This window comes from Scleropages formosus, chromosome 5, assembly GCF_900964775.1.
Source record: "Scleropages formosus chromosome 5, fSclFor1.1, whole genome shotgun sequence".
Lineage (NCBI taxonomy): Eukaryota > Metazoa > Chordata > Actinopteri > Osteoglossiformes > Osteoglossidae > Scleropages > Scleropages formosus.
The window spans coordinates 28013591-28037917 of NC_041810.1; the positions used below are offsets into that span (position 1 = coordinate 28013591).

The 24327-nt window shown below is 46.8% G+C and overlaps 1 protein-coding gene across 2 annotated transcripts; it reads right to left on the reverse strand.

Annotated features, from left to right (window-relative positions):
* Positions 1–7141: 7141 nt before the first annotated feature.
* Positions 7142–23749, reverse strand: snx33 (sorting nexin 33). Of its 2 annotated transcripts, XM_018765676.2 has the most exons (3): positions 23272–23749; positions 21003–22541; positions 7142–10208 (listed from the first exon to the last, which is right to left on the reverse strand). In XM_018765676.2, exons 2-3 carry the CDS (start codon positions 22429–22431, stop codon positions 9949–9951), a joined length of 1689 nt encoding a protein of 562 aa, XP_018621192.1. In that variant the 5' UTR covers positions 22432–22541; positions 23272–23749; the 3' UTR covers positions 7142–9948. The 2 variants fall into 2 exon arrangements, with proteins under 2 accessions (XP_018621192.1, XP_018621191.1); XM_018765675.2 differs by having other exon boundaries at positions 21003–23749.
* Between the last annotated feature and the right edge of the window lie 578 nt (positions 23750–24327).

A 24327-nucleotide genomic window follows, 5' to 3' on the forward strand; every position in this document is an offset into this window, starting at 1 on the left:
TTTATATAACATTAGACAGGGGAGTCGCACTCTATGGGCCCTGGGAGATCCAGTGTTTCTTCCACAGCCTACCTATAAAGGGACATAGAAACTTTTAATATCAAAAGTATGGTATCATTTTTTTTCTTTCCCCCCCCCCCAGAACCGCTCATCCCATATGGGGTCACAGAGAACCGGAGCCTACCCGGCAACACAGGGCGTAAGGCCGGAGGGGGAGGGGACGCACCCAGGACGGGACGCCAGTCCGTCGCAAGGCACCCCAAGCGGGACTCGAACCCCAGACCCACCGAAGAGCAGGACTGTGGTCCAACCCACTGCGCCACCGCACCTCAAGTATGGTATCATAATAAATGTAATTTGGGTCGTATCTTAGCAGACACTTTTGCGTTAGAACATCTGTCTTGGCTCACCAAGAGGAAAGACCCACGTGCTGATTATGAATTCACATACCTTGAGTCTTTAGTTTCTGGGTGCACGATGAATAAATAGTGTGTTCTGTTACATAATCGCATCAAACTCACACATCCTAGAGCAATCAAAATGTTTTCAATACATATATAAGAAATATTGCATTATACTGGAAAGCACTATTTCATCTCAGACATGGCATAAGGGTTAGAGCTGTTGTGTCCCAATAGCAGGACCCAAGAGTCAGGTTTAAATCCCACCTCCTGCTGTAGAAGCCTTAATCAAGGTTCTTACCCTCAGCTGATATTGTATAAACTGGTAAATCACTGCAAGCAGCTAGAAACTGCGAGTCACCCTGGGGAGAATCGCCAGCTGAATGAATTAAGAAAATGAAAAATGATTAAATCTGCAGTGTTGCACCTGGGACTAGACACTGCTCTGTGTTGTGCTTTAGGTTCATTAGGCGAGGCGATGCGCTAAGAGCGAGAGCCCTGCACGCATGCGTTGCTCACGAGCGCCGGAGACACGGATTTTTGATGCGTCCAGGCTTGATTCATACCGATCCTGACACACCATAAACCTTTCATACCAGGCGTGAGATTTACACCACTCTGCGTTTCTTCAGAATTCAGAGCACGGAATACAGTGTGCAGGGCTGGCTTTCCGGCCAGGGTTAGGGTTAGGGTTAACCTTAACCTAAAGTGTGCACAATAAAGTGTACTACTTTCCATTTACTGTCTCTCTTAATTACCATATCCGAGTTGCTGGCTTCGTATCTCATTGTAAAAGGATGTTATTTCTGCTCTACTAACCAACGTCTGGAGACAGTTTGCTGAAAAGGAGAAGCATGAGAGCTGTGGAGCTGTTTCCACAGTCCATTCTGACCCCAGAGTTAAATAGAAGTGCTTTAAACCTGCGCACTCCTCAGTTTCCAGAAACGCCATTTCCTGGGCGGGGGGGGGGGGATCCGTCAATGTGTAAAACACATAAACACGACACGTGTTCACTGCACCCCGGAGGACAACAGGCGACGTGGGTCCTGCAGAGGACGGGACCGCTTTGGGGAAAATTTTCCCTGTAGGTCATGGTTTCTGTTTGATCGAACCCATAAACACGCAGTCATCGGTGGGACTTTCCATCTGGACGCTGGGGCAGCAGAACCTAAACCACTGGAATGTGTGTGTTTTATCCAAGTAGCCTGGAGTCGGCGCTGTGATGCTGGAACAGGTCAGAATACATGGCGTGGGCAGGCATCCACCAAAGCAGGCCCACCCACAATAGACCCTGACGCCTTTCCTTCCTTTCGGAGATATGGCTCAATTCCAGGGTTCTTGTTTCCCTCAAAATGCCACACTGCCCCCCCACCAGCGCGAATAACCACGTTGATGCTGGTAAATGTTCCAAAATTTACCCTCTGACAGCTCATCTCTCCTCCCTCTGTGCTCCATGAGCTCGAGATCCAAGGTGCAGATAAACCGCCGTGAAGGTTTCTTATCGGACCTCCTTTCTCAGGCACAACCAAACAAACTCTCTGCCCTGCTCTTTTACTTCCTTTTTTTCCATAAACTAAGTCGGTGGCATTTTCCATGACACACAACCTAATGATGCTGGCTGTGCGCAAAATCAGAATCTTCAGGACTTTTTCAGATAATTAAAAAAAGGTTCATACCTTGGATTAAGTAAGACAGGTTCAAAACATCTGAGGAATTGACCTCATATTTCCTTGCAAAGTGGGATGTGTGTGTGTGTGTATGTGTATAGAGATGGGGTTTGTGTGTTCTCCCCATGTCTGCATGGATTTCCTCCAGGTGCTCCAGCTTTCCGTGAATTGGAGACACTAAACTGCCCGAAGTATGGATGAGTGAGTGACTCTGTGTATGGCATCCCATTCTTTGCACCCAGTGCTTCTGGGATAGGCTCTGGACCACCGTGACCCTGATCATTGCAAGAGATTATTAAAAATGGCTGGATATACAGTATAATATAAAGACCCTGTGCTCCACCTGACCTGTAGAGGGCACGTAGGGAGGAGACAAAGCTGAGTAGAAGTTCTGCCAAGGAAGGTGTCCAGGCACAATACTACCTTCCAGGTTGCTAGGAGGAAGCGGTGACTGGGGAGCTCTGGGGAAACGAGCTGTGAGAGGAAGGGACCATCTGCTCCTCGCTGCCGGAACAGTCCGGGAACTGAGCGGTGCCACGGTCTGTTGCTGTACCCTTCACCCTGTGTTCCCAGGGTTTTCCTGCTGTAAACCTTGAGAGAGGGATGTATTTGACACTCTTCCTGTCACTTGACAGCACTTTCAAGTTTAGAGTACACCAACCCTATTCAGCCCAACTTACAATTCTTCACCAATTAATACAGTTGGGTAATTTTACTGGAGCAATTTAGGGTACGTACCTTACTTAAGTGTACTTAAGGGAAGGTGGGATTCAAACCTGTAACCTTCCAGTCTAAAGGTAGCAGCTGTAACCACTACACTATCAGTTATCATAGAGTCACTGCCCCATGACTCTAACCATGTTCAGTTCAACAACTGTCAGTTTCAGTGTTCAAGGGCCCAGGGTTTAGATTTCAGAGCTCACAGTGAAATAATACAGTAAAAATTCAGTTTGAAGGAGTAAATGAGTGTAAGTAGCTTAGAATGCAAACCCAGTGTGGTAAGTTGCTTTGAAGAAAAGTGTCAGACGAATGAATAAATTATTAAATAGCAAGTAGTTCACACTAGAAGCAGGCACTGTTCTCAAGACCATCAGTGTAAAAAGAGAGTAAATAGACCCTTGGGGCTTGAAGCTTGACACCAGCACAACTGGGCTGCACCGTTCAGCAAGGGGACGTGTTTCTGGTTGTTTCTGTCTCTCGTGATACAGCGGACTGTTAAAGAGTCGAGCTGGTATTCATGTGATACGCTGACCAACTGGGACATGTAATCAGATAGGCTAACGGGGGGGGGCTGGAGAGGACAATAGTGGAGGACAAGAAGCCACGTCCGACACGAAGACCCGGGTAGGAAATAAACGTGAAAAACCCATCAAGTCCCCGGAGGAGCTCTTGACTTTCTGCAGGTTCACGTTCCTGTTTCACTTTCTGATTGTCTGAAATCAGGAGTTTGTTCCGCCGTGTGGACATTGACCTGTGTCCCAGTTACACAAACATGACTCCAGATGGGTACCTCCTGCCTTCCAGTAAAATACTTGAACCCGTTAGATTAAATATATTGTCCCCCAGAAGAGCCCGTGTGAAATTTCAGTTTTGGTTTCATTTTATTACTTCAGGATGGATGCAACTGTAAATTTAAGACATTCTTTGACAACTCAGAAAGGTCAAGAATACTTTTAGACTCCTGAACTTGCACTGAGGACAGACTTTCAGATACACAGTTCTCCTCCACTCCTCCCTGTCCCTGGAGCTCCCACTTGGCCGGCAAGGTGGAGCGGTGGTGGCCTGAGGAGGAGCCCCCTGCACAATCACTTAATGTCTTGCAGGGCCGCTGCTAACCGTGCCGAAGCGGGACATCTGCAGGCAAGATGACCGGCAGGCAGGAGAACATATCCAAATGTCTGCTGTATGTTTTACGACATCAGCTCAGGGCTGCATTTCACAGCATCGAAAAAGTTCCCTCCGCTAAAGAAAAGTGCCGTTACCTCATTCCCTAACCCAACCACCCTAACCCTAACACTGACCTTAATCCATTCCTTATCACCAAATTCCTAACTCCAACACATTCCCAAACCCCTAATCCTGATCCTTTCCCTAACACCTAACACCTAACCCTTAACCCTAACACCTTACTCCTAACCCTTAACACCAAACCCCTATCACATAACCCCAACCCTAATCCTTTCCGTAACATCTAGTTCCTAACCCCTTAACATCAAACCTCTAACCTTAATCCATTCCCTAACACCTAATCCCTAAAACCTTACCCTTAACCCTAATACCTTACTCCTAACCCTTCACTGTAACCCCAACCCCTTAACACCAAACCCCCAACCTTATCATGTAACCCCAACCCTAATCCTTTCCTTAACACCTCATCCCAACACTTTAGTCCTAACACCAAACCCCAACCTCTAACTCTAATCCAGTCCCTAACCCTAACACCTTATTCCTAACCCTATTCCCTAACCGTACCCTCCAACACCTAACCCATTTCCCGCCCTAACCCCAAACATGTACCACCTAACCCTAATAGTAACTCAACACCTAACCCAAACCCATTCCCTAACCCTTACTGCTAAACCTGTCCTAACCTAAACCTCTAGCAATAACCAAAGACTGCTTTGGAACTTAAACAGTTTTTCATGACCACTCTTGCTAAATACTGTAACTTTTTGCCCTTGTGATCAATTATGTCTTTAACTGAATTTGCATTTTCTCACTGATCTTTTTCTGTCTCTATGTTGCTGTTACACAGTTCTGCTTTGCACCTAGTTTATAAGAAAGAAAACATTCAGTTACCTCATTCAGGCATTACAAAAGTCTTTGGAAAAAAAAATTGAGCAGGTTAAGGTGTACTGTTTCCATTGCCTCCTGGCTTAACGGGATATTTTGTAGGAAAACGGAGCTGTAAATTTAAATTTGGCACAGAGTTGTGCGTGAAACACGTTCATGGTGTGTTTCTTTTATCACGTCAGCTCTTTGATTGATCGTTTTGGGTATGAAGGGTTTGGTGGAATACGAACAAGGTCTCCTTATGGGTAAAATGTGTTCTTACCCAATGCCCTCAAGTTCTTTTGATTGCAACGCAAGGTGTCTTCTCCGTTATGGAGCTATGGAAATGTATTTTTACAGGATTCCTTTCTCTTTCTACTAGTGTGTTGTGCTCATTCTTTCTGTGAATTTCCGTTTGATTTTTTTCTAGGGAAGTGCAATAATGGAATAAGAGGAACTTTAATGCTGGCAAGCTGAACGCTGCTGCTGACATCATTTTCCAGCTCGGTCGGCGCTCTCCAGTGGTGCCCAGAGACTCCGAGAACCATATCCGCTGTTAACAAATAGCAGTCAAAATTATGCGAGGGGATTTAAATCATACCCTCAGTCCTGGAGGGCGGTTCAGACGTGAGCTTGAAAAATTTCGCTTTTGCTGTGGAGGGTCAAATCCTTAAAAATTCTGATCGGTGGTTAATTCTCAAGACAGAAACTTCTTGCTGCGTGATGCGGAAAATAACCAGTATATAAAAAAACACAACCATAGTAGGACTCTTTCCCCCGCTGGTCCTGAAGGATTTTTTTATTATCGTTGCTTTTTGATGCCTTAGCCTAAAAGTGTTTTAAAATGTTAAAATAGGAGGTGTGTACACTGAAAAATGTACAATAATTCACCCATTTGTACAGCTTGATAATTCTGACTACCAGTTCAGGGAAAATGCCTTGATCAAGGGTACTAGAGCAAGAGTGGGATCCAAACTCAAGATTTTCAAGCAAAAGGCAGTGGCTCTAACCACTGCGCCACCTACCATCCCGACTGAATATTTGTGGTTCGGTGTGTCCATGAAACGGCTGGTTGTGTCTCGTAATGAGCCACTCAGGTGTTTACTGTGGTTCTGGCATCGTTCTCATAGTGTTTATTTTCTGGCTCTGATGCTTTATCAGGCCATCGTTTACACCTTGCAATAGCACTTGAAGGTATTTGCTTTGGCGTCTCTGAATGAAGTCAATAAGGTCAAAGCCATGAATGTCTTAAGAAGCAAATTAGAAGCTCTGTATTTGTAACGTTGGGTGTAAAGCACCAGTACAAACCACTTCTCATTTCAGCCTCTGCTTTTCAGTGTCATGTAGGTGTCGCACCTGTAAAATTCCAGTGCCTTTTACCATTACCTTGGTATTTGTATCCTGCTGTAGTTTTGTGCTGTTTCCTTTCCAGTTAATACATTTTCTATCTGTTATAATTCTTTATATAGCTGACGCTTTCATTGAAAGCACCTTACAATGTTTTTTGTACTAAGATACAATGGTTTACTCATTTACTCTATTCGATCATTTTTACCCAATGAATTTAAGGTAAGTACCATGTTTAAGGGTAAAATAGTGAGAATGGGATTTAAACCCAGAACCTTCAGACTGCAAGGTGAGGATAGTACTATAACTGCAGCCCTCATCACATAATTTATTATTGATATTATTATTAGCACTATTTATTTCACAGATGCCTTTGATATAAAGTGATAGTGATAATGTGTTATGTGTGAATGCAACTGCTGGGCTGAGCACAGAAAGGCAAAAAAGGGGGCGGAGCAAGGAGTGGGTGGGGTCAAAAGTAATGAGCAGGCCAGGAAAACACAAGTGGCTGGAGTGGGAGGGAAGAACAAAAAAGGCAAGTCCAATTGGACACAGAGAGCTCTGGTCCAGCTGGGCCAAACATCTCGATGGTTTGTGCGGGATAAGAATGCTTGGAACTCGTTCCTCCACAACATTAAAGACGGCGCCTCGGCTCCTGCCGTCCAAGATGTTCCCTTGGCTCTGCTGACTGTTGTTTTGAATGAAATACTTTCAAAACTGACTCTGAAACTTCCTCACCCTGAGACTTAACTCTTGAAACAATATTTGGACGAGACCCTTCCATCGCCTGAAGGGCCTGAACGAAACACGCGCGGCCCATTTGCGTATGCGCAGCGCATCGTGCCCCGACCTTCAAAAATTCGAAGGAGTTGATCTTGGAGCAGCAATACTCGGCTGCGTATTTTGACACGCCACTCGATACGAGGACAGATCTCCTCGGCTGGGAAGTCAAACAAGCCAAGCATTTCATCCCCTGCCAACGCCGCTTGCTTTGGAAAACATGACAGGTCATTCAAATATGTCCATAATATGACTGTGTATTGTTCTTCCCGGCAAACGTGACAGTCCTGTCAACTAAAGGAAGAACAGTGGCTTTGGAAATATGAACCAAGCTTTGACATGAATTATAAAACACAGCCGCCTCTCAAAAAAAACACAGAAGGATTTAAATTTCACATTTGATTGTTGTACATTGATACCCAGGAGCTTTTGGTGTCCTGCGAAAAGTGACCATATGGCTTGTATGCCTTCTCCCCATGCCAAATTGATAAACAAAGAAGTGTTGTCCTTCTCTTTATTCACATCCCTCCTCTGCTGACAAGAATAAATGCTCATCGGGCTACGTGGTGCTCCTCGGGAGAAGGTCGGCAAACAAAAACATCCCGCCGCCCTCCGCTACCATCCACAACACTGTCACAGAAAACTCCGGTTTGTTGTGGCCGATTTAATTGGATAAAGGGGAAGAAAAAAGAAATCATTTCAGTCTGAGGAATGTGAAACAACACGTTCTTATTTACAGTAGAAGGCCAAAACAGATTTGGTTTGTTTTTTTTTTTTTTGGAAAAATTTAAAAACAAAAGACAACAGCGAAACATACAAAACGGTGAAGCTTTGGTGTGGCGCTGACAGCGCCGTGTCCGCCGCGCCCGTCGGCTGCGCTGCAGCTCAAGAGTATGACGTCACCATCCGGCTGTGACATTAAACAAAAAACATCCGCAGAGTCACGTGGTGTAACTGACAGCGCGTCCGGCTCGAACCCGTACCCGTGGTTAACAAAATGAAACTCTGGGTAGGACAAGGATCCACATTCTTGTGCCCCTGGCCTAAATTCACCTGTGACCTATTCCAGGGAAATAATGTCGGCATAAAAGCACTATAACAGCTTTTTCAGTGGCATTATCATCACTATAAATTGCGTGTTTGATTCATTCCACAGCTTTTCGGTGTTCTCAAGTCAGCAGTTCTTGGTCTAAACATTAACAAACTTTGCTCAGAGACAGTTAGTCACACAGTAAACATCCCCAAATTTGCATTTCTTCAAGAAAACTTTTTAAGAAACCATAAATTATTTCAGAATTCATTCAACGGCTAATTCGTTGTTAAAAGCACCGAACCCACAATGTTCACCTACCGCTTTGTGCCGTTCAGGTTGTAAAATCCCTGGTTTTTTATATATTTCTCATTAATAAGGCCATGTGTTTTTTTTTTTTTGTTTGTTTTTTTTTTTTTACAGTAACTACGCTTGAAAAGCAAAGCAGGCTCTATCCACACTAACCCTAACAGCTTTGCGAATCCAGGACCGACTATGGCGTAGAACAAATTTGCTCAAGTTAAATCGACATGGAATAAGATTGTGTGTATCAGCTTTGGTCATCGATGCATTCCCAGCAGGGCGTAACCCAGCCGGAGACAAAAGGGCATCCCACGGGACGTCCCTTCAGGGGGTGGAGAGTAAAGCAGAGAACACTGTTAAGATATTGAAAAACAAATTAAACAATAAGGCCTCTGCAGCAGGAAACCAACAAAAATCAACATTTCTGGCCAACAGTAAAAACTCACACACACAACCTCATCCAGAAGCACAAGGACTGAAAACTAACAAAAACTCTAAGTTAAACACTAGGGTTCCTTCAGGCACTTACTAACAACAAGTCCATGACTTTGCTGACACGTTTCCAAGTCATTCTCGGGCCTCGTTCACCAGCGTTTCTCATTTTCTCACTCTCGACAGAGAAAACTGACAGCAGGGGGTGTAAAATAAGCAAAGAGTTGCGTTTCCTCCCCGGTGCAGAAAGTCGGGTTAAGGTTAGGGTTCGCAAGTTGGGGTAGAAGTGTTGGGATCTCTTCCCTATGGGATCCAAGGAGGACTGCGGTAGGACTGTGGGAGATATAGATGGAGTGGCTCTGATCAGTACTGTGGCTTCCACCTCCACGCCCTCCTCCATCCTTCCGCACAAACCGGTGCTCTGAGTCCAACAGAACAGAAACCACATGTGGTCCTCTTGCCCCACTACGAACGCTCCTGATGCTTGTAGCTTGACGCCATACGCTCAGCAAGACATAAATAAATGTTTTTTTTAACATAAAGAGGAATTTAGTCACAATTTAAAAAATTATAAAATAGCAAATGTCTGTGTTGTGGGTTTCCACGGTAACCAAACTTCATGGCAGAAAACCAAGTCTTCATGGTGAACATCCAGAGAAGTGAAGTGAACAGAGTAGTGCAGCCAGAGTGCGTAGATATTTCCCACTCTGCTGCACTGGAAATATTCAAAAAGGTACCACAGCTGGCCAAGCTGTCACCGGCGCAGTTCACATTGGGCTCTCGACCCCAGAAACCACCCTCATGGCCTGTCAGTGCTAGTCTGTGCCCGTTTACTCTGGAAATCCAAAGAGAAATTAAAAAAAGAGGAGGGTTCTACTTGTTCTGTTTTTGGTCAAAGCTCCATGTTGGACTGGGGGATGAGGACAGGGACGGTAGAATTGAGGGAAAGTGTTAATGTGGGGGGAAAAAGCAGGAGGAAGCGCAGAAGAGGAAATAGGGAAAGGGAAGTAGTCAGAGGTCAAGGCTTGTGCGGAAAGGGAGGAGTGAGAAGGGATGGCGGGAGGGGACAGCAGGAGCGTGTGATACGGCAAGAAAAAGTAAGAGTAGACAAGAGAAATTGGGAGGGAACAAGAGAAAAGTGGGCAGGGATAGGAAGAAAGTGGGAGGGGTTAGCAGCACAGTAGGAAGTAAGTAGGGGAGCAGGACCTCAATGACCTCAGCCCTGGAGGTTGTCGTACATGTGCAGGGTGCGCTCCAGCTGTTGGCCCACGCGCTGGTAGAAGGCAATCTGCTGCCTCAGATAGGCCTGCATCATCTCCTTGAAGTCCACCTCACGTCGCCGGTGGAAGTGGTTCATCTCAGCCTGCAAGGCGAAGCCCACTGTCCGGCAGCGCTTGCGGATGCCGTCCGCCTCGTCCTGGTCCATCTTGCCCTCGTCGCTCATCCGCTGGCTCTCCTTCACCTTGGCAAAAGCACCTGGTGACACACAAACAAGCAATGTCGTGAAGATGTGTACAAGGACGCATCACCGCCACTCGAACTCATTACGGCAAAGAGTCATCTTCAGAAACCCTGAAAGATACAGTCGGAACAAGCAGCTATGAGGAAGAGGGATTCTTCTTCAAAGAGGAAAGATTGAGAATCAGTCATAGGTCCACCGCAGGTCACGGCACTTTCCTCCACCGTACGCACGCAACGGGGACTGACGTCAACCTTGCGCAAACAGATTGTTTGCCGAGCTGAAGGGCACCACTTTGTCGGCTTGCTGGCTCCACTCTGGAATGCCGGAGAGATTTGCCTCCGCTCCTGAAGCGTACCGAGCCATTCAGCGTTTCTTAAAAAGGAGTTTCCCCAGTTTTCTTCCAAATCTGAGCAGTTTCAATCATCTCAAACATTGCTGTCAAGCACAGGGTTTTTATTTTTCTGTACCCGATTTCTGGGTTGATTGTAAGACTACAGAATGCCACAGCCCAGGTTGTTTTTGACCCACCAAAGCATTCCCATGACTTCCTTTACCCGCCCATACCAAGGCTCTAGAAACGACCTACAAGACGGTCAAAGGATCTGCATCCTAATCCCAACGGAACCTGATCACTCACTACAGCCCAACAAGAGTACTGTACTCCTCCAGATCTGGCTTGGTGGCCTCAATCATAAGGAGTCCAATACTGAAGGCTACCAGTTCTTGTTTTGACACCAACATGGTGGAATAAACTTCCTCTGTCCCTCAGAACTCCTGAATCCCTTCCAGCATCCAGGTCTCAAACCCATCTCTTTCAGACTCATTTCCCTCCTGATCTCCAGGAACATAGATGAGCCCAACACCATCTGCTATATTTATGTATGCATTTCCTATTTCAGCGTCACTTCTATAAGCAGCTACACTGCTAGAGGGATGTGAACCAGTATTACATCTATTCATGCAGCTGACAATTTTCTCAAAAATAACTGAGAATTATTCACCCAGCTGCATGATTTTACTGCAGCAATTTAGGGTAAGCACCTTCCTCAAGGATACTACAGGTAGAGATGGGATTTGAACCTACCACCTCTGGATTCCAGGGTAACAGCTGTAACCCCCACACTACCCACTGCCCAGCACCATGATGGCAAACAAGCTGAGCTTTGATCGCAGCGTCTGCACCTAAATTTGTTAGTGATGCACTTTTATTTACTGAGTTATGGTTCCCCTTGGAGAAACATGTCTGATCAATACATATATGTAAAGAATGAAGAATGCTTGGAATTTGTCCCTTCAGTCCCATCAGTCATCTCAGAAGAAGGTCCGGGGATAAGAAACACAGGGCCATAATTTTCATCTACATTCCCATTTCCAAATGTGACTCTGTGTGAATGTTTGAGAGCGTTACTTCAGTTGCTCCGATAAAAACCCCGCTGTGTGAAATGCGTAAAAAGTTCTCCTTATGCATAAAAAATTAAACTTCATAGCAGCGTCTGGCACAGAGGAAGGTCTGATACCAACCGAGTTTAAAATACACAGAACGGATTATGTCCATTGGAAGTACTTCAGTATCCTTTGAATTTCTGCAGGACTGCTGGGTTCCAGAAGCTTCCGCGTATGGTCTTGCCAGAGCGCTTTAAACCCTCTCCTTATGGGATGAAAAAAAGATGGTCATTAGTAGAGAGGCTCACGACCCCTCGACACCCAGAAAGATACTGAGTAAGTGATCACAGACCACAGTGAACAACAACCATGTTTAAGGCATCCTTAAGAATGACACTGGGTAGGGCACCAAGACACCACACTCGGAGATACCGCACTGCTGTGGTCAGGAGCTTGCAGGACATGGATCAATAGGGGACTCTTGCTTGGGGCAGATCCCTCCAGAGCATAATGGTATAATATACCTTACATTTATTGACTTACAGCATTAAAGGCATTAATTATTACAGTCACAGGCTTACAATTTTTTTACCCATTTATACAGGTGGTTAATTTTACTGGAGCAATCTTAGGGTAAGTATCTTGCTCAAGGCTACTACAGCCAGAGGTGGGGGTCGCTAAGTGAAGGTGTTTGGAGAGGGAGGTGATCTACAGCCTGAGAAAGACTGTTCCTGACCGTGCAATAACCGTATCCAAGGGGTTGGAGCTGGAGTAGAGGTGTTTTCTGCCTGGGCATGAAGCAGAAGCAGTATGAGGAATGAAAGTTCTCTGTGCATGTATATGTGTGTGTGTGTGTGTGTGTGTGTGTGTGTGTGTGAGAACAGCTGTCCTGCAGGCCCAAAGACCCAGCGAGCACAATGAGCCTTATGTCTACACCACTTTTCTGTGCTGTTATTACTATGACACATACTCGGTACTTATTATTTACCTTGTTTCACCATTGGTGAAATAAAGCACGGGCACAGACGTCATCCAAAAAGAATGCAACTTGTGGTTTTTTTAAGACCCGTGTTTATGTCTAAAACCTATTTATTCATCCATCTGACCCTTTTGTCCAAGCTCAGAATGTTAGGTTTTTACACTAAGCCACATAGTCATTGCCATTAATACGTACAGTATATAGCCACATATTTACCTAAAACTATTTTTTTTTTGGGACATATACCCATTTATTGAAAATTTTGTTGGCATTAATTCAGTGTAAATACCTCGATCAAGGGTACTACAGGAGGCGGCCGAGTCCCTCAAAATACCGGCTCCACTTTCCCTTTCAGCCTCCCAGAAAACGAAAACGAGCACACGGATTTCATTACATACCTGAAAGGTGCTTTTAAAAATACAAACCTTGGTTAAAGTACTGAATAATAAATACAGGGCATTTCAGAAAAAGTGGAAGATATGCGGAAAGCTTTGTGCGCTGCTTCCCGGGACGTGCGGTCGGGGCAGAGAGCGGGGCTCCGGAGCACCATACCGGGTGCAGCACATCGCTCCGTCGCCTCTGGCTCTGACCTACTTTAATGCCTTTTCCACATGAAGAGACAATTCCGCAACAGACATCACACAGGCGAGCAGAGTGTGAGGCGGAGAGAAAACACACTGCGCTTCCAGCGCGCCCCGTCCCAAGGGCCTAAGCCCATTTCGGCAGGAATGTCGGCCTTACGCAATGATCTGGCTTGGTGGGCGCACGCGAGACATACGGGTTCTGGGGGATAGAAAAGACACATCTCTGAGGGAGGTGATGGGCTGGGTCCTAAAGCTGTCGTCCCGCGGTAAATGTCCTGTGGCCCCGGAAGCCACGGGCTGGGTTCTTGTCACGGAGCACATGGGTCCCATTAGGGACCGGCCAAGCAGAACTCCGCTCTCAAAAAAATGAGACGGTGTAAAGAGAGGGTCTGAATTAGAGCTCTTCTGTGATCATTGTGAGCCCCTGTGTGGGAGAGGTTTTGGGAAGGTTCTGGAATCAACGGGCACAGCACGTTAGAGTTGCGGGGGTGTGCTGGGTGAAGACACGGTCACTGCTGGAGGGCAGGAATTCTCTCACGATGCAATTCCTTGTAAGACATTGGTCATGTGACCCTGTGCTGTCAAATACAATGATAGATAGATAGATAGATAGATAGATAGATAGATAGATAGATAGATAGATAGATAGATAGATAGATAGATAGAGTCAGGGGTTTGAGTTCAGGCTGTGGATCGATGTGATCATCCAACAGACCGACAGAGTAACGGGGTGGGGGGAGGGTGCACCGTGGTCGGGACAGCGTGAAAGTGGTGTGATACTTTCTAAAGACCACAACAGAGATACTTATTCATATACCCGACACTTTTCTCCAAAGTGACTGAACATGTTGGGGTAGAGCACTAAGTAACTTACAGCAATTTATTCAGCGGGTCACTTTTACTGTGTGAGTTCAGGATAAGTACCTTGATCACAGCAGGAGGTGGGATTCGAAACCAGGGCCTTTGACTGGCAATTTATATTTATTCATTGAGTTGACACCTCTCTCCAAAGAGACTTACAATGTTAAGCTACTTACAGTTATTTACCCATTTATACAGCTGAGTAGTTTTTATTGGAGCCATTTAGGGTAAACACCTTGCTCAAGGGTATACAGCTGAAGGTGAGATTCAAACCTGCAACCTTTGGGTCCAAAGGTAACAGCTCTAACCACTATGACACCTGCTGTCCTGGAGTATAGCTGAAGCTGGACAATTTAACAAAAGCCCCGCCTCCTCCCCTCAGCACCTACGTGTGTATTTTTAGACATGGCCACGTTGGGGCTCCAACTTGATTGAAACACACTAATAACACCATTTCGGTGCTTATTTAGCACCAGACCCCAGCTGATTCGACGTCCCAAATTGAGACGGGATCCAGATCCCCGTTCTCCCACAGGGGCATCCGGGCCGTGCCACAGGAGGCGTGCGGAACAATGCGGCTTTCTGCGAACGGAGGACAAGCGTGGATTGAGAGCGACGCGAAGCAGGAGCTTCGTGCCAAGCACTGGAAATAGCCGCAGCGAGCGTGTGGCCGGGCGCAGACCCCCCGTCCCCCGCCTTCTGTCAGCAGCGATTCGCACCGCCACACTTGCTTTCCCTTCTCCTTAAGGAAACAAACACGGCTCGCTCTGGACGTGGGTTTTAACCCCATCGTGATGTTCCATCATGCTCTTCTCCACACCATGCGAGGTGTGATGAGTCGGTCTGCGACTTCAAACGACCGAGTTCCATTTTTTCTCAATTTGCCTTTGTTTCCGCCGCGAATGGAAGAGATGGTCTGTAACGACTTATTGCCTCTGCATGTAGACGACCCCCATCTCCAAATCTACACCGGGAATCTCACTGACAGTTAGCACTCCTTGAACGTGAGGTCGGGGCCTACGGTTCTGACCCATCCCCACGGGCGACCGCAATGCCTGACGTGACGCCACGATTTCAACTCCAGTGTGACCCGAAGAGTGATGGTAGACGGCAATCGAGAGGAACCGGCGAGGATCCCAGCACTCTGCCCTCTTAGCGGCACTCCAGCGGATTCCTGAAGGCTTCGTAATCTGATGTGAACCTCGGCCTGCTGCGAGAAGAGCCACGAAACCGCCGTGCGCGACAAACTTCAAAGGAACGCAGAGAAGTCGGACCAACCCGAATGACAGATACGATGAGGTATAAATCATTAGTTAAAGAGGAGTGTGAATCGACACAGCAACACCGGCAGAGATCAGCCTGACGGCTGGTGCAAGACCAATCGACTAGCATGGCTGCTATGGACAGCACCTGTAGCCACACCCACAAATACAGTCAGTGGGCGGGGCAATGGGAGGGCCGCCTTTATTCTTTACGCCTGAGCATGCAGAGAAAATGGTGATTTTCACTTAACACCACGTGAAATGATGCACAGTCCAAAAGGGCAGAATACGTGTAAATTGGAGACTTCCTTAACAATCACAGCAGTTGTTTACCATTTCTAACTTATCCACAACACTTGCTATGAGAAGGGATTTGCTACGACAAGACAACTAGCTACTTGGAAATCTGTCTTTGAGATGTTGTAACTGTCTGAACTACTGATATTTTTAACAAGAAAAGAGGATTTCCTTTGCAAGTGTCGACAGGACACGTAAAACGCAGACGGCTCATTTTTTGGCCGATGAACCCGCTAGTCGAAAACCCGTAAGAGAAGCGCGCAGCCGCATAAAATACATTAACAAGACAAGATGGGTCCCTTTGGGTCAGAGGAAAATGAAAAATGACTGAAAAGATTAACAACCCCACAAATGAGGCTCAAAACAGCAGCGGCCTGCATACCCTGCACACGTCGCAAGAGAAATATCAAATAGAGTTTGATATCATTAATAACAACAACCACCACTTAGAAGACAGACAAATTGAGTCAAGAACTTTTGTTTTCTGGATCAGAATATTCACAGCAGAGGTCAGACCGGTACTGGCTGAAATGTTATTATTCTCCCCAGGGATCAATAAAGTATCCATCTATCTGTCTATCTATCAATTAGTGTTTAGCTGACACCTTTGTTCAAGGTGATATTCAATGCCAGATACACTGCAGTGAACTCCATAAAATCATTGACCCATTTATACAGCACAGCAACATAACACACACACACACACACACACTCACAATGGGCAATTTAGAGCCACCAGATCTTGCGTTTCGCTTGAAAGACGTCTTTGAACTGTGGGAGAAAACCAGAGCACCTCGGAGACATCCATGTAAATGCAGGGAGAGAACTACATACAGATGGGGCAAGATCTGAACACACGTTCAAACCCATAACCCAGCTGTGAGGTACCCCTACTCTCCACTGGGCCATTGTGACGCCCAAAAGTTTAATATACTAACTTGAAATGTCCCAACTGGCCGCAAGTATGAAATTCCCCTCTGGCGCAAACCTGAATGATTGTTTCCATAATTCCCGCCTCATGAGCTGACCGTGACACTCATATACCCGTCTGTCTTCCTGAGCCTGATTTTCCGTTACATTTCTGGGCAATTCATGTCATTGTGTCAATGGAGATGGCCAAACCTGTCTTTCTCATGTACCATTTGCAGGAGTTCCCAGCCATGCTCACAACACACCTGCGAGTCAAGTCAGGCCAGTAGTCGGGTATCACAAGCAGAGGTAGTTAATGCCGACCCGCCCCCTAGACAATACCCCAGACCACTTCCTAGACCATCCCGAGCCATCAATGATTAATATCAATCTATTCATTTAGTGGGTTATAGGATCAGCCAATTGAGGAGAAGTCCATGCTGAAATATAACTTACTCTAAATCTCCCATTAGTGATACTGAAAGTAACCATTGGGGCCATAATGTGCCTGTTATCTTCCAGTGTCTCTGCAGGACACGAGGTTTAAAGTAAGAGTACGAAGAATGTCATTCTCCAGAAGTACAAGGTGTGGGCAGCCTGGCCAACCATGTCACACCTTTCCGTGTACCTGAGTCTTCTGCCTTTACCCCTCTGCTATCCCTGCAATTAAGCCTCTCAACCAGGTCATCCGAGGACACGGCAAATGTGAGTAAATGTCAGGGAATTCATGTCCAGAGTCACATGAGGACAGGCTTGACATTTCAACTTTTGTGGAGATCAACTAGAGGTTGACACGCCCACAACTGTGGCTTACTGAGCTCTACTGGAAATGCTTTTCAACGCTTGAGTCCAAATAATGTCTTCTGATGGCATTTTCCACTAATAACACACACACACACACACATTTTCAGAACTGCTTGTCCCAGACGGGGTCACGGGGAACCGGAGCCTACCCGGCAACACAGGGCGTAAGGCCAGAGGGGGAGGGGACACACCCAGGACGGGACGCCAGTCCGTCACAAGGTACCCCAAGCGGGACTCGAACCCCAGACCCACCGGACAGCAGGACTGCGGCCCAACCCACTGCGCCACCGCACCCCCTCCACTAATAACATATCATTCCAAACCCCATTTTGAAACGAAAACAAAGTTACTGGCCAAAATGCAATCTCCATTCATCCAGCTGAGAGCAGGATGGAGGTCATTCATTCAATATATATCTATCAACACTACAGGTTACCTTCAGATCTTCCCTTCTAAATATCTGTGAGGTCTCAAAACTATCAAGAATTTGCTTATGCCTCCACTTCTGATTTGACTCCACAGCTTCAAGAGGAACCCGGCAGAACATTCCTTCTTGGGTTGCACAACTCTTTGACGAGTCACTGTAACTGAAGAGGGTCTTGTGGATTATTTTCCTGGTGAACATCTAGGATGTTTCACTTTCCCTCACTGAGCAGCTCATGAGCTTTTAAGCACTTCACGTGTTCCACATTCATGCTTGAAGTCATTCCATATCTGGCACAAGGTGCACAATCCACTTCAATGACAAGAATGTCATCATATACCTGAATACAAGTTAATCTACACCAGACACATAAGACACAAATAATATGGGTTATGAAACCAGGGCAGCTTCTGGATTTTTTATATCACCATCAGGTTATGTCAGGTATGAACACCTCTCAAATCACAAGCAGGGATTTGTCACAGGAGACACCTGGACCTGCCTTCTTCATTCTAAAATGCTCTTGGCAAACCTGGCTGTTACAAGTGCTCAGATCAGGAATGTGGAAGGAAGCAGCAGTGAGAGAGGAGGTCCTGGCCAAACTCCAGCAAGACAGACCATCTTTCCTTTCCCATCTCTGTGTGCCCTACATGTACATCACAGCACTTCTACATGTGTCACAACACAGAGAGGTGCCCAACAAGGCCTGGACAGTGTTCAGCACCAGTATCCATGGATACAAGTGTTTGCATAAAGAGTAGGTCCTACCAGGACAACTCTGTTGAAAGGAACCGCAGCAGCACAAGGCGAGGCAGTATGACCTGGGATCTGAATCACCGTGATTCAAAATGGTACCGATTCAACTTGACCCATTTCTACATCCTGCAAAGGTACCTGCCTAACAGGTTTACCAGATCAGCTTCTTGTACACTTACCCCTGGGTGTGTTCAGGTGAGTAAGAAGGAATCGGGCATCAAAGCACTCCCTTTTACAAGAGCACAGCAGTGTAATCACTGGGCGAGCCAGCTGTTTGCTTAACGCCGAATGCCTCCGGCATCGCCTACAACTCTTACAAAAACAAGGAAGGATCTCCTTCCTCAGTCCAATTATCAATCCTAACTTTGACAATATGGCAGGCGGACAAACAGGCAGGCAGACACAGTTCAGTCCAAACTCAGAGATGGCCGGATGGCTTGGCAGGCTGACAAGATCAAGGGCAGGAGGCCCTCCTCTGTGGGCATGTCATCTAACTGTGGCGACCTGCTACATCCCAACCAAGGGACTTTACAGGGCCATCCAAACCTGCCAAGCAGAACTCTTATGACTCAGCAAACCTTCAAAGCACGGGCTACGACAGCTGATCCACGCGTCTCTGGAATGCTCTAAACATGTCTGGGCCATCTGGCTTGTCTCACATGATTCTGGTGGGGATGTTGCCATCCCTCCCTCTCTTTGTTTTCCAACTGATTACGGAAATGACTCAACGCTAATCCAGAGAGAATCATGAACATGACTACAGAAGATGCATCTCATACACAGCAACCGTCAGCAAAACCTGGCAGCTGGTCATTTCTCCTTGTACACTTTGCCTTCCACTCAATGGAATTTCATTTTAACACCTGTGTTGCATTAATAGGAGATATGATCCTTTCCCCAAGATACCTGAATGTAGGTGTGCTAAATTTCTATCGCAAACAGGATGCAAAGAGTGGAGAGCAGCACTGCTAAATCTGACAGTAACCCTGGGGGCAGTAGAATGGAGTCGCATCTGGCCTCCTAAAACATCTTCTACATTTCCATGACGCTGCATCAAACGTCTTCTTGGACACTGACCCATCCCATTAAGTGTTTCCTGCAGATTTTCACCGTCTCGTTGATGCTGCTCCTCCAGAGTCAAAGCGTTCGGGCGTTTCGCCAACAGCTGACTTTGAGCCGACTCTGCAAACCATCAGAGCTGCTGAGCAAAACGCATGATATAGTAGGAACATCTGCCAAACGCTGCAGATCCGAGAGTCCACTGGTGCAGTTATACTTCGCAGAGGAACTGTACTCTGACCATTTTCAGACAATCAGCCCACAGAACCCGAGCCCGCACCTGCGTACCTAGTTAATGCATACACATCTCCATGGCGACAGCTTACCGTATTCACCTGTGAGAGCATATGGAATAGAGGAACTAGTGGCATTGTTCTTTCACCTTTTGCTGCAGCACCCTGCTTTATCACATCACCATGAGGCACATGCGGCATTTACTGTGATATCTACCTCGATATGCATCAACCATTCTCACTCGTCAGCGAATCATTTAGCTGTCAGATCTAACAGGGCTTTGGAAAACACCACATTTTTTCGCTCAGAGATCTTAAAAATAGCATGTACATCTGTTCCTTAGCTCAAGTGAGGAAACACACACACACACAAAACCACAAAGCCATGATAAAGATAAAGGACAAGCTGGAATCTGTCTCTACTCTCGTGGCTCCACAGCACTGCGGCTATGCCTCCTCTGGCCTTCAGCCAGCCGCCCTCGTCTCGATGTTTCAGGAACAAAGGGCATAAGCGGAAATTTTCATTCCTGCCTGCAGTCCCGACCAACTCTCACTGAAGCTCTTTAAAGGAACCCGGAAACTCTACACAGTCAGCAGAGAGTTGGGTCGCTTCCTCTTCTGTGGCCCACATAGATCAGCAACATGCGGGAAAAGTTCTTGCTCCTGCTCCCCCACAATTGTCTCAGCCAGAAAATCAAAAATCCTGTAGTGGAATCATCCGCAGAATGTGTGCGTTTGCATGGAAAAAAATCGCCGGGTTTTTTTTTTTCGGCGCAAAGGGCTGAAAATACAAAATACATTTACCATGAGACCAATCATCATCCCTGCAAGAGGCATTTTCTCCTTTCTTAATGTATTCCAGAGCTGAAAAAAAAAATGCGCTGAATGACAGCACTGTGTTGCTGCAAGCTGGAAACAGTAACGTTAGATGGTCGCAGTGGCTTTTTGGCACACACTCCTTCCATGCTCGATTCCACAGCTCACACACAAACAAATGTTTTCACGTTCATTTCATAAAAGCCACATGTAGGGCTCGTTCTCCGGGGACTTTCTGTTTGCATGACTGCCGTTCGTAACCCCGACATTTTCAAAACCTAAGGGAACCTTATCTTAAATGCTCACGGCATTCGCTACGAAAACATGCAACTGTACATTTCCTGCTGCATAAATGCAAGTCAGAATAAGTTATCATGATTTATAGGCAAAAGTGTAGACATTTACATTCCTGGAAGATTCAAATTCACACAAATACTTTACCTTTCTGCAGGTGGATGATGTCTGGGAAGTTGGACAGCAGACCCTGGTACAGTGAGAGCTTGTCTAGCATGTGGAACAGGTCATATTTGGGCTGCTCTGCAAACATCTCCCCGATGTTCTCATAGGTGCGACCCGTGTGGGAGATGGCATTGTTCAGGGCGTCAGAACTGTATGGGGGATCCAGGGTGAATGCCTGGCTGATGGACTGGAAGGCGTTCCCCAGCCTCTGGAACTCCTTGCGGAAGCCGCCCAAGTGCTTGCGCACCAGCTCCGAGGCCACGTGGGTGAGCTGCATCACGCTGTCGTCCATCTTCTTGACGAAGGCCTTGAAGGAGTCCACCCGCTCCTCCACATCCTGCAGGTCCTGGTGCTCATTGGGGATCTGGAAGGTGAGCATGAAGTGGGCACCCACCATCTCGTCCTTCTCCGCCCGCCGCTTGCCCAGCTTCCACTGCTTGTCGTCAGCGCACATGAGAAAGTGCTCAAAGCCCTCATACTGCGAGAGCACCGGGTGGCTCGTCATGTGGTTCATCCAGAGTATTAGCCGCCTCTTGCGCTTCTCGATGAAGTCCTCCTCGAATCGGCCCGTGGCCTGCTTCTCGGGCAAGTGGGGCACGGAGATGATGGTAAACTTGTGCAGCAGCCTGTTGTAGAGCCAGTCAAAGTGCTTATAGCGGCGGTACACAGGACGGCCTATATGACTTGGCGTCACCCGGTAGGAGATGTAGGTCTTGATACCCTTGAACTTAGTCTGCTTGGTGGGGTCCTCAATGGAGCATGTGAAAGGCTTTGGGTTCTCCTTCCACTGAGGGCCCCTAGATCCCATCTCGATGGTGTACGACTCTGCTATCTTAGCCATCATGGGCACATCACCCAACACAAAGGCCTCCACCCCCGAGCGGACAAAGCTGGAGAAGCGGTTGAGGTTACGGCCAACCATGCTGCCCTTGCGGGAGCTGGAGATGCTGTCCTGCCGCTCCATGTGCGGCTTAGGTCGGTAGTGGACGTTGGGATTGGTGTAGGGGCTCTGGTGCGGGTGACCGTTGGCGCCAACGCTCCGCCGGGGGTCCTCATCTTCTACCACCGTTGAGCTGTCATCCCAGTCATCCCAGTCATCGTCGTCGTCGTCGTCATAGCTCTGCTGCATGTGAAAGGACGTGTTCCTTCCAGGGGGGAAGTAGGGGGAATCGTTGCCCGGAGATCCAGCCGGGCTCAGAGAGCAGTCCGTGAGGTTCGAGTTGGACCGTGGTCGGATGATCTCCACATACGATGCCGGGAAGAGCCCCCGCTCCCCCCGACTGTTCTCCCCCTGCAGCCAGCCATCCACGGAGTTCTCGTCGAAGATCACCAGTTCCTCATTCTCCTGGATGTTGATCTCTTCCTTATTCTCGCTTTGGAATGTGTACAGCGCTTTGGCTCGCAGTGACATTTTGAAGAAGGACTTTCTCACTTTGCGATCTCACAAAGCACTTTTATTTCAAACTTCCTTTTACCCCAAGCAGGAGACCATTGCACTGTTGCCCCAAAACGTGAGAAAGCCTAGCAGCGTTAATAACAGCAGATTAGTAGCTGATAGCAGATTCACTCTTTCAGTTCAATAGTTTCATTCTTCCAGTTGTCACAGTTCCGAATAACAGTCCGACACGAGCATCCCATACTTCTTGAATGGTAAAAAAATAAAGTTTTAACCCTATTTTTCCAATGCTCCCTTGTTATAAGAGAATTATTATTCTAGTGCACCGCTGATGTGCTTCATAAGTTTTTTCTGAGGCAGTTACACAAGTCTGTTTACTTCCTGCAGGAAATTTAAATGACCACGCACTCGCTTTTTAGATACCGGCTGACTGGCTACTAAATAGCCCTGTAAGTTTTACTGTCTCCTAAAGAGATGAGGCAAAAACAGACAAGAAAAATAAATGTTGCACAATGATCATCGAGGACAAGGAGGAAGTTTGCACTGACGTACACAATGACAGTAGAGCACCTTCACTACTCAATTGAATTAATCTGCTTCACAAATATAATAACTCTAACAAAGTAGAATAAATATCTCTTCTGGAGAAGGGATCATAAACAGGTGGTAAACGGCAATGTGTGCTACACTGTTACACTGTTTGTTACACTGTGTCACTGTTAATGGTACAATGTTTCAGTTTTTCAGTGTTACAGTGTTACTCTGTCTCAGTGTTACAGTGTCTGCAATAGCCCGCAAACTACTGTGCAGGTCACTGCCATCCCCTGGTCCTTCTCAAGCTTTAGTAGATCTTACCTCAGATCATCTCAGATCATCTCTGATGTTCAAATAAGAAGGTCTGAAGCCGTTTTAACACCAAGGACCTACGTGATGCCCCAAAGTGAATCCCAGATTAAATCCCAAAGTGAATTAGGAAGTAAATCCCAGATCAAATCCCAGACTTGACCTCAGCAAGCAGAGGATAGCCTCTTGGTGGTGATCATGATGTCTGTCTTGTTGCTCCTGGTGTTTGTTGTTGTTGTCGTTGTTGTTGTTGTTGTCCCAGCACGATGTTCCCATTAAAAGTGTGATCTGATTTCTAATCCCAGATTTTACCCCCCGCGAGCGCTGATCCTTCATCGCGCTGAAGAAGACGGGAACATCTCGACATCTCCTCAAACACAAAAAAACACAAAGAGCTCCAAGGAGGAGAAGGAGGAGGAGATGCTTCACGGCCTCATGTACGACCCCCCCTCCCGAAAAAAAAAACTTGCTCCGTTTTAAAGAGAACAGCCCATCGCAGGTGGAGCTCGGTCCGGATCTTGAGGAAACATTACTTTTGCGGGACCGGTTTCGGGTCGATCGATCCCGGGACAGGACTCAGGAGTGCGCTTCCGAAGAGCCGATCTGCGCTCCGCAACAATCCAACTCTTTCCGTGACGTGAGGCAGGACGATCGGGCAAAGTTTCTTATTGAAGCCTTTCTCTCCTTTCTGAAGAGGAGATGGAGCAGCTCTGCACTGCCCCCATAGCGCCCCCAAGAGGCCGATCTGAGCAACGCGTGAGACTGAGACGGAAGGAGTCCGCTTACATCAGCCTATACATTTACATTTATTTATTTAGCAGACGCTTTTCTCCAGCAACTTCCAATGAACTCTATCTATGTAGTGTTATCAGCCCACACAGGTACTCATACTGCTTGCTGACTGAAAACTGGGGGGGGCAAAACGAGACAGAAAAAATCAAACCACACAACGAACGCATTAACAGTTTTTATACTGATAGGTTGAAAACGACGGTAAAGCGGTGAGGAAGATGATGAAGATGTTTGTACGACAGGATGTGTGGGTTCGATCCCCGCTCTGTGTGGAGT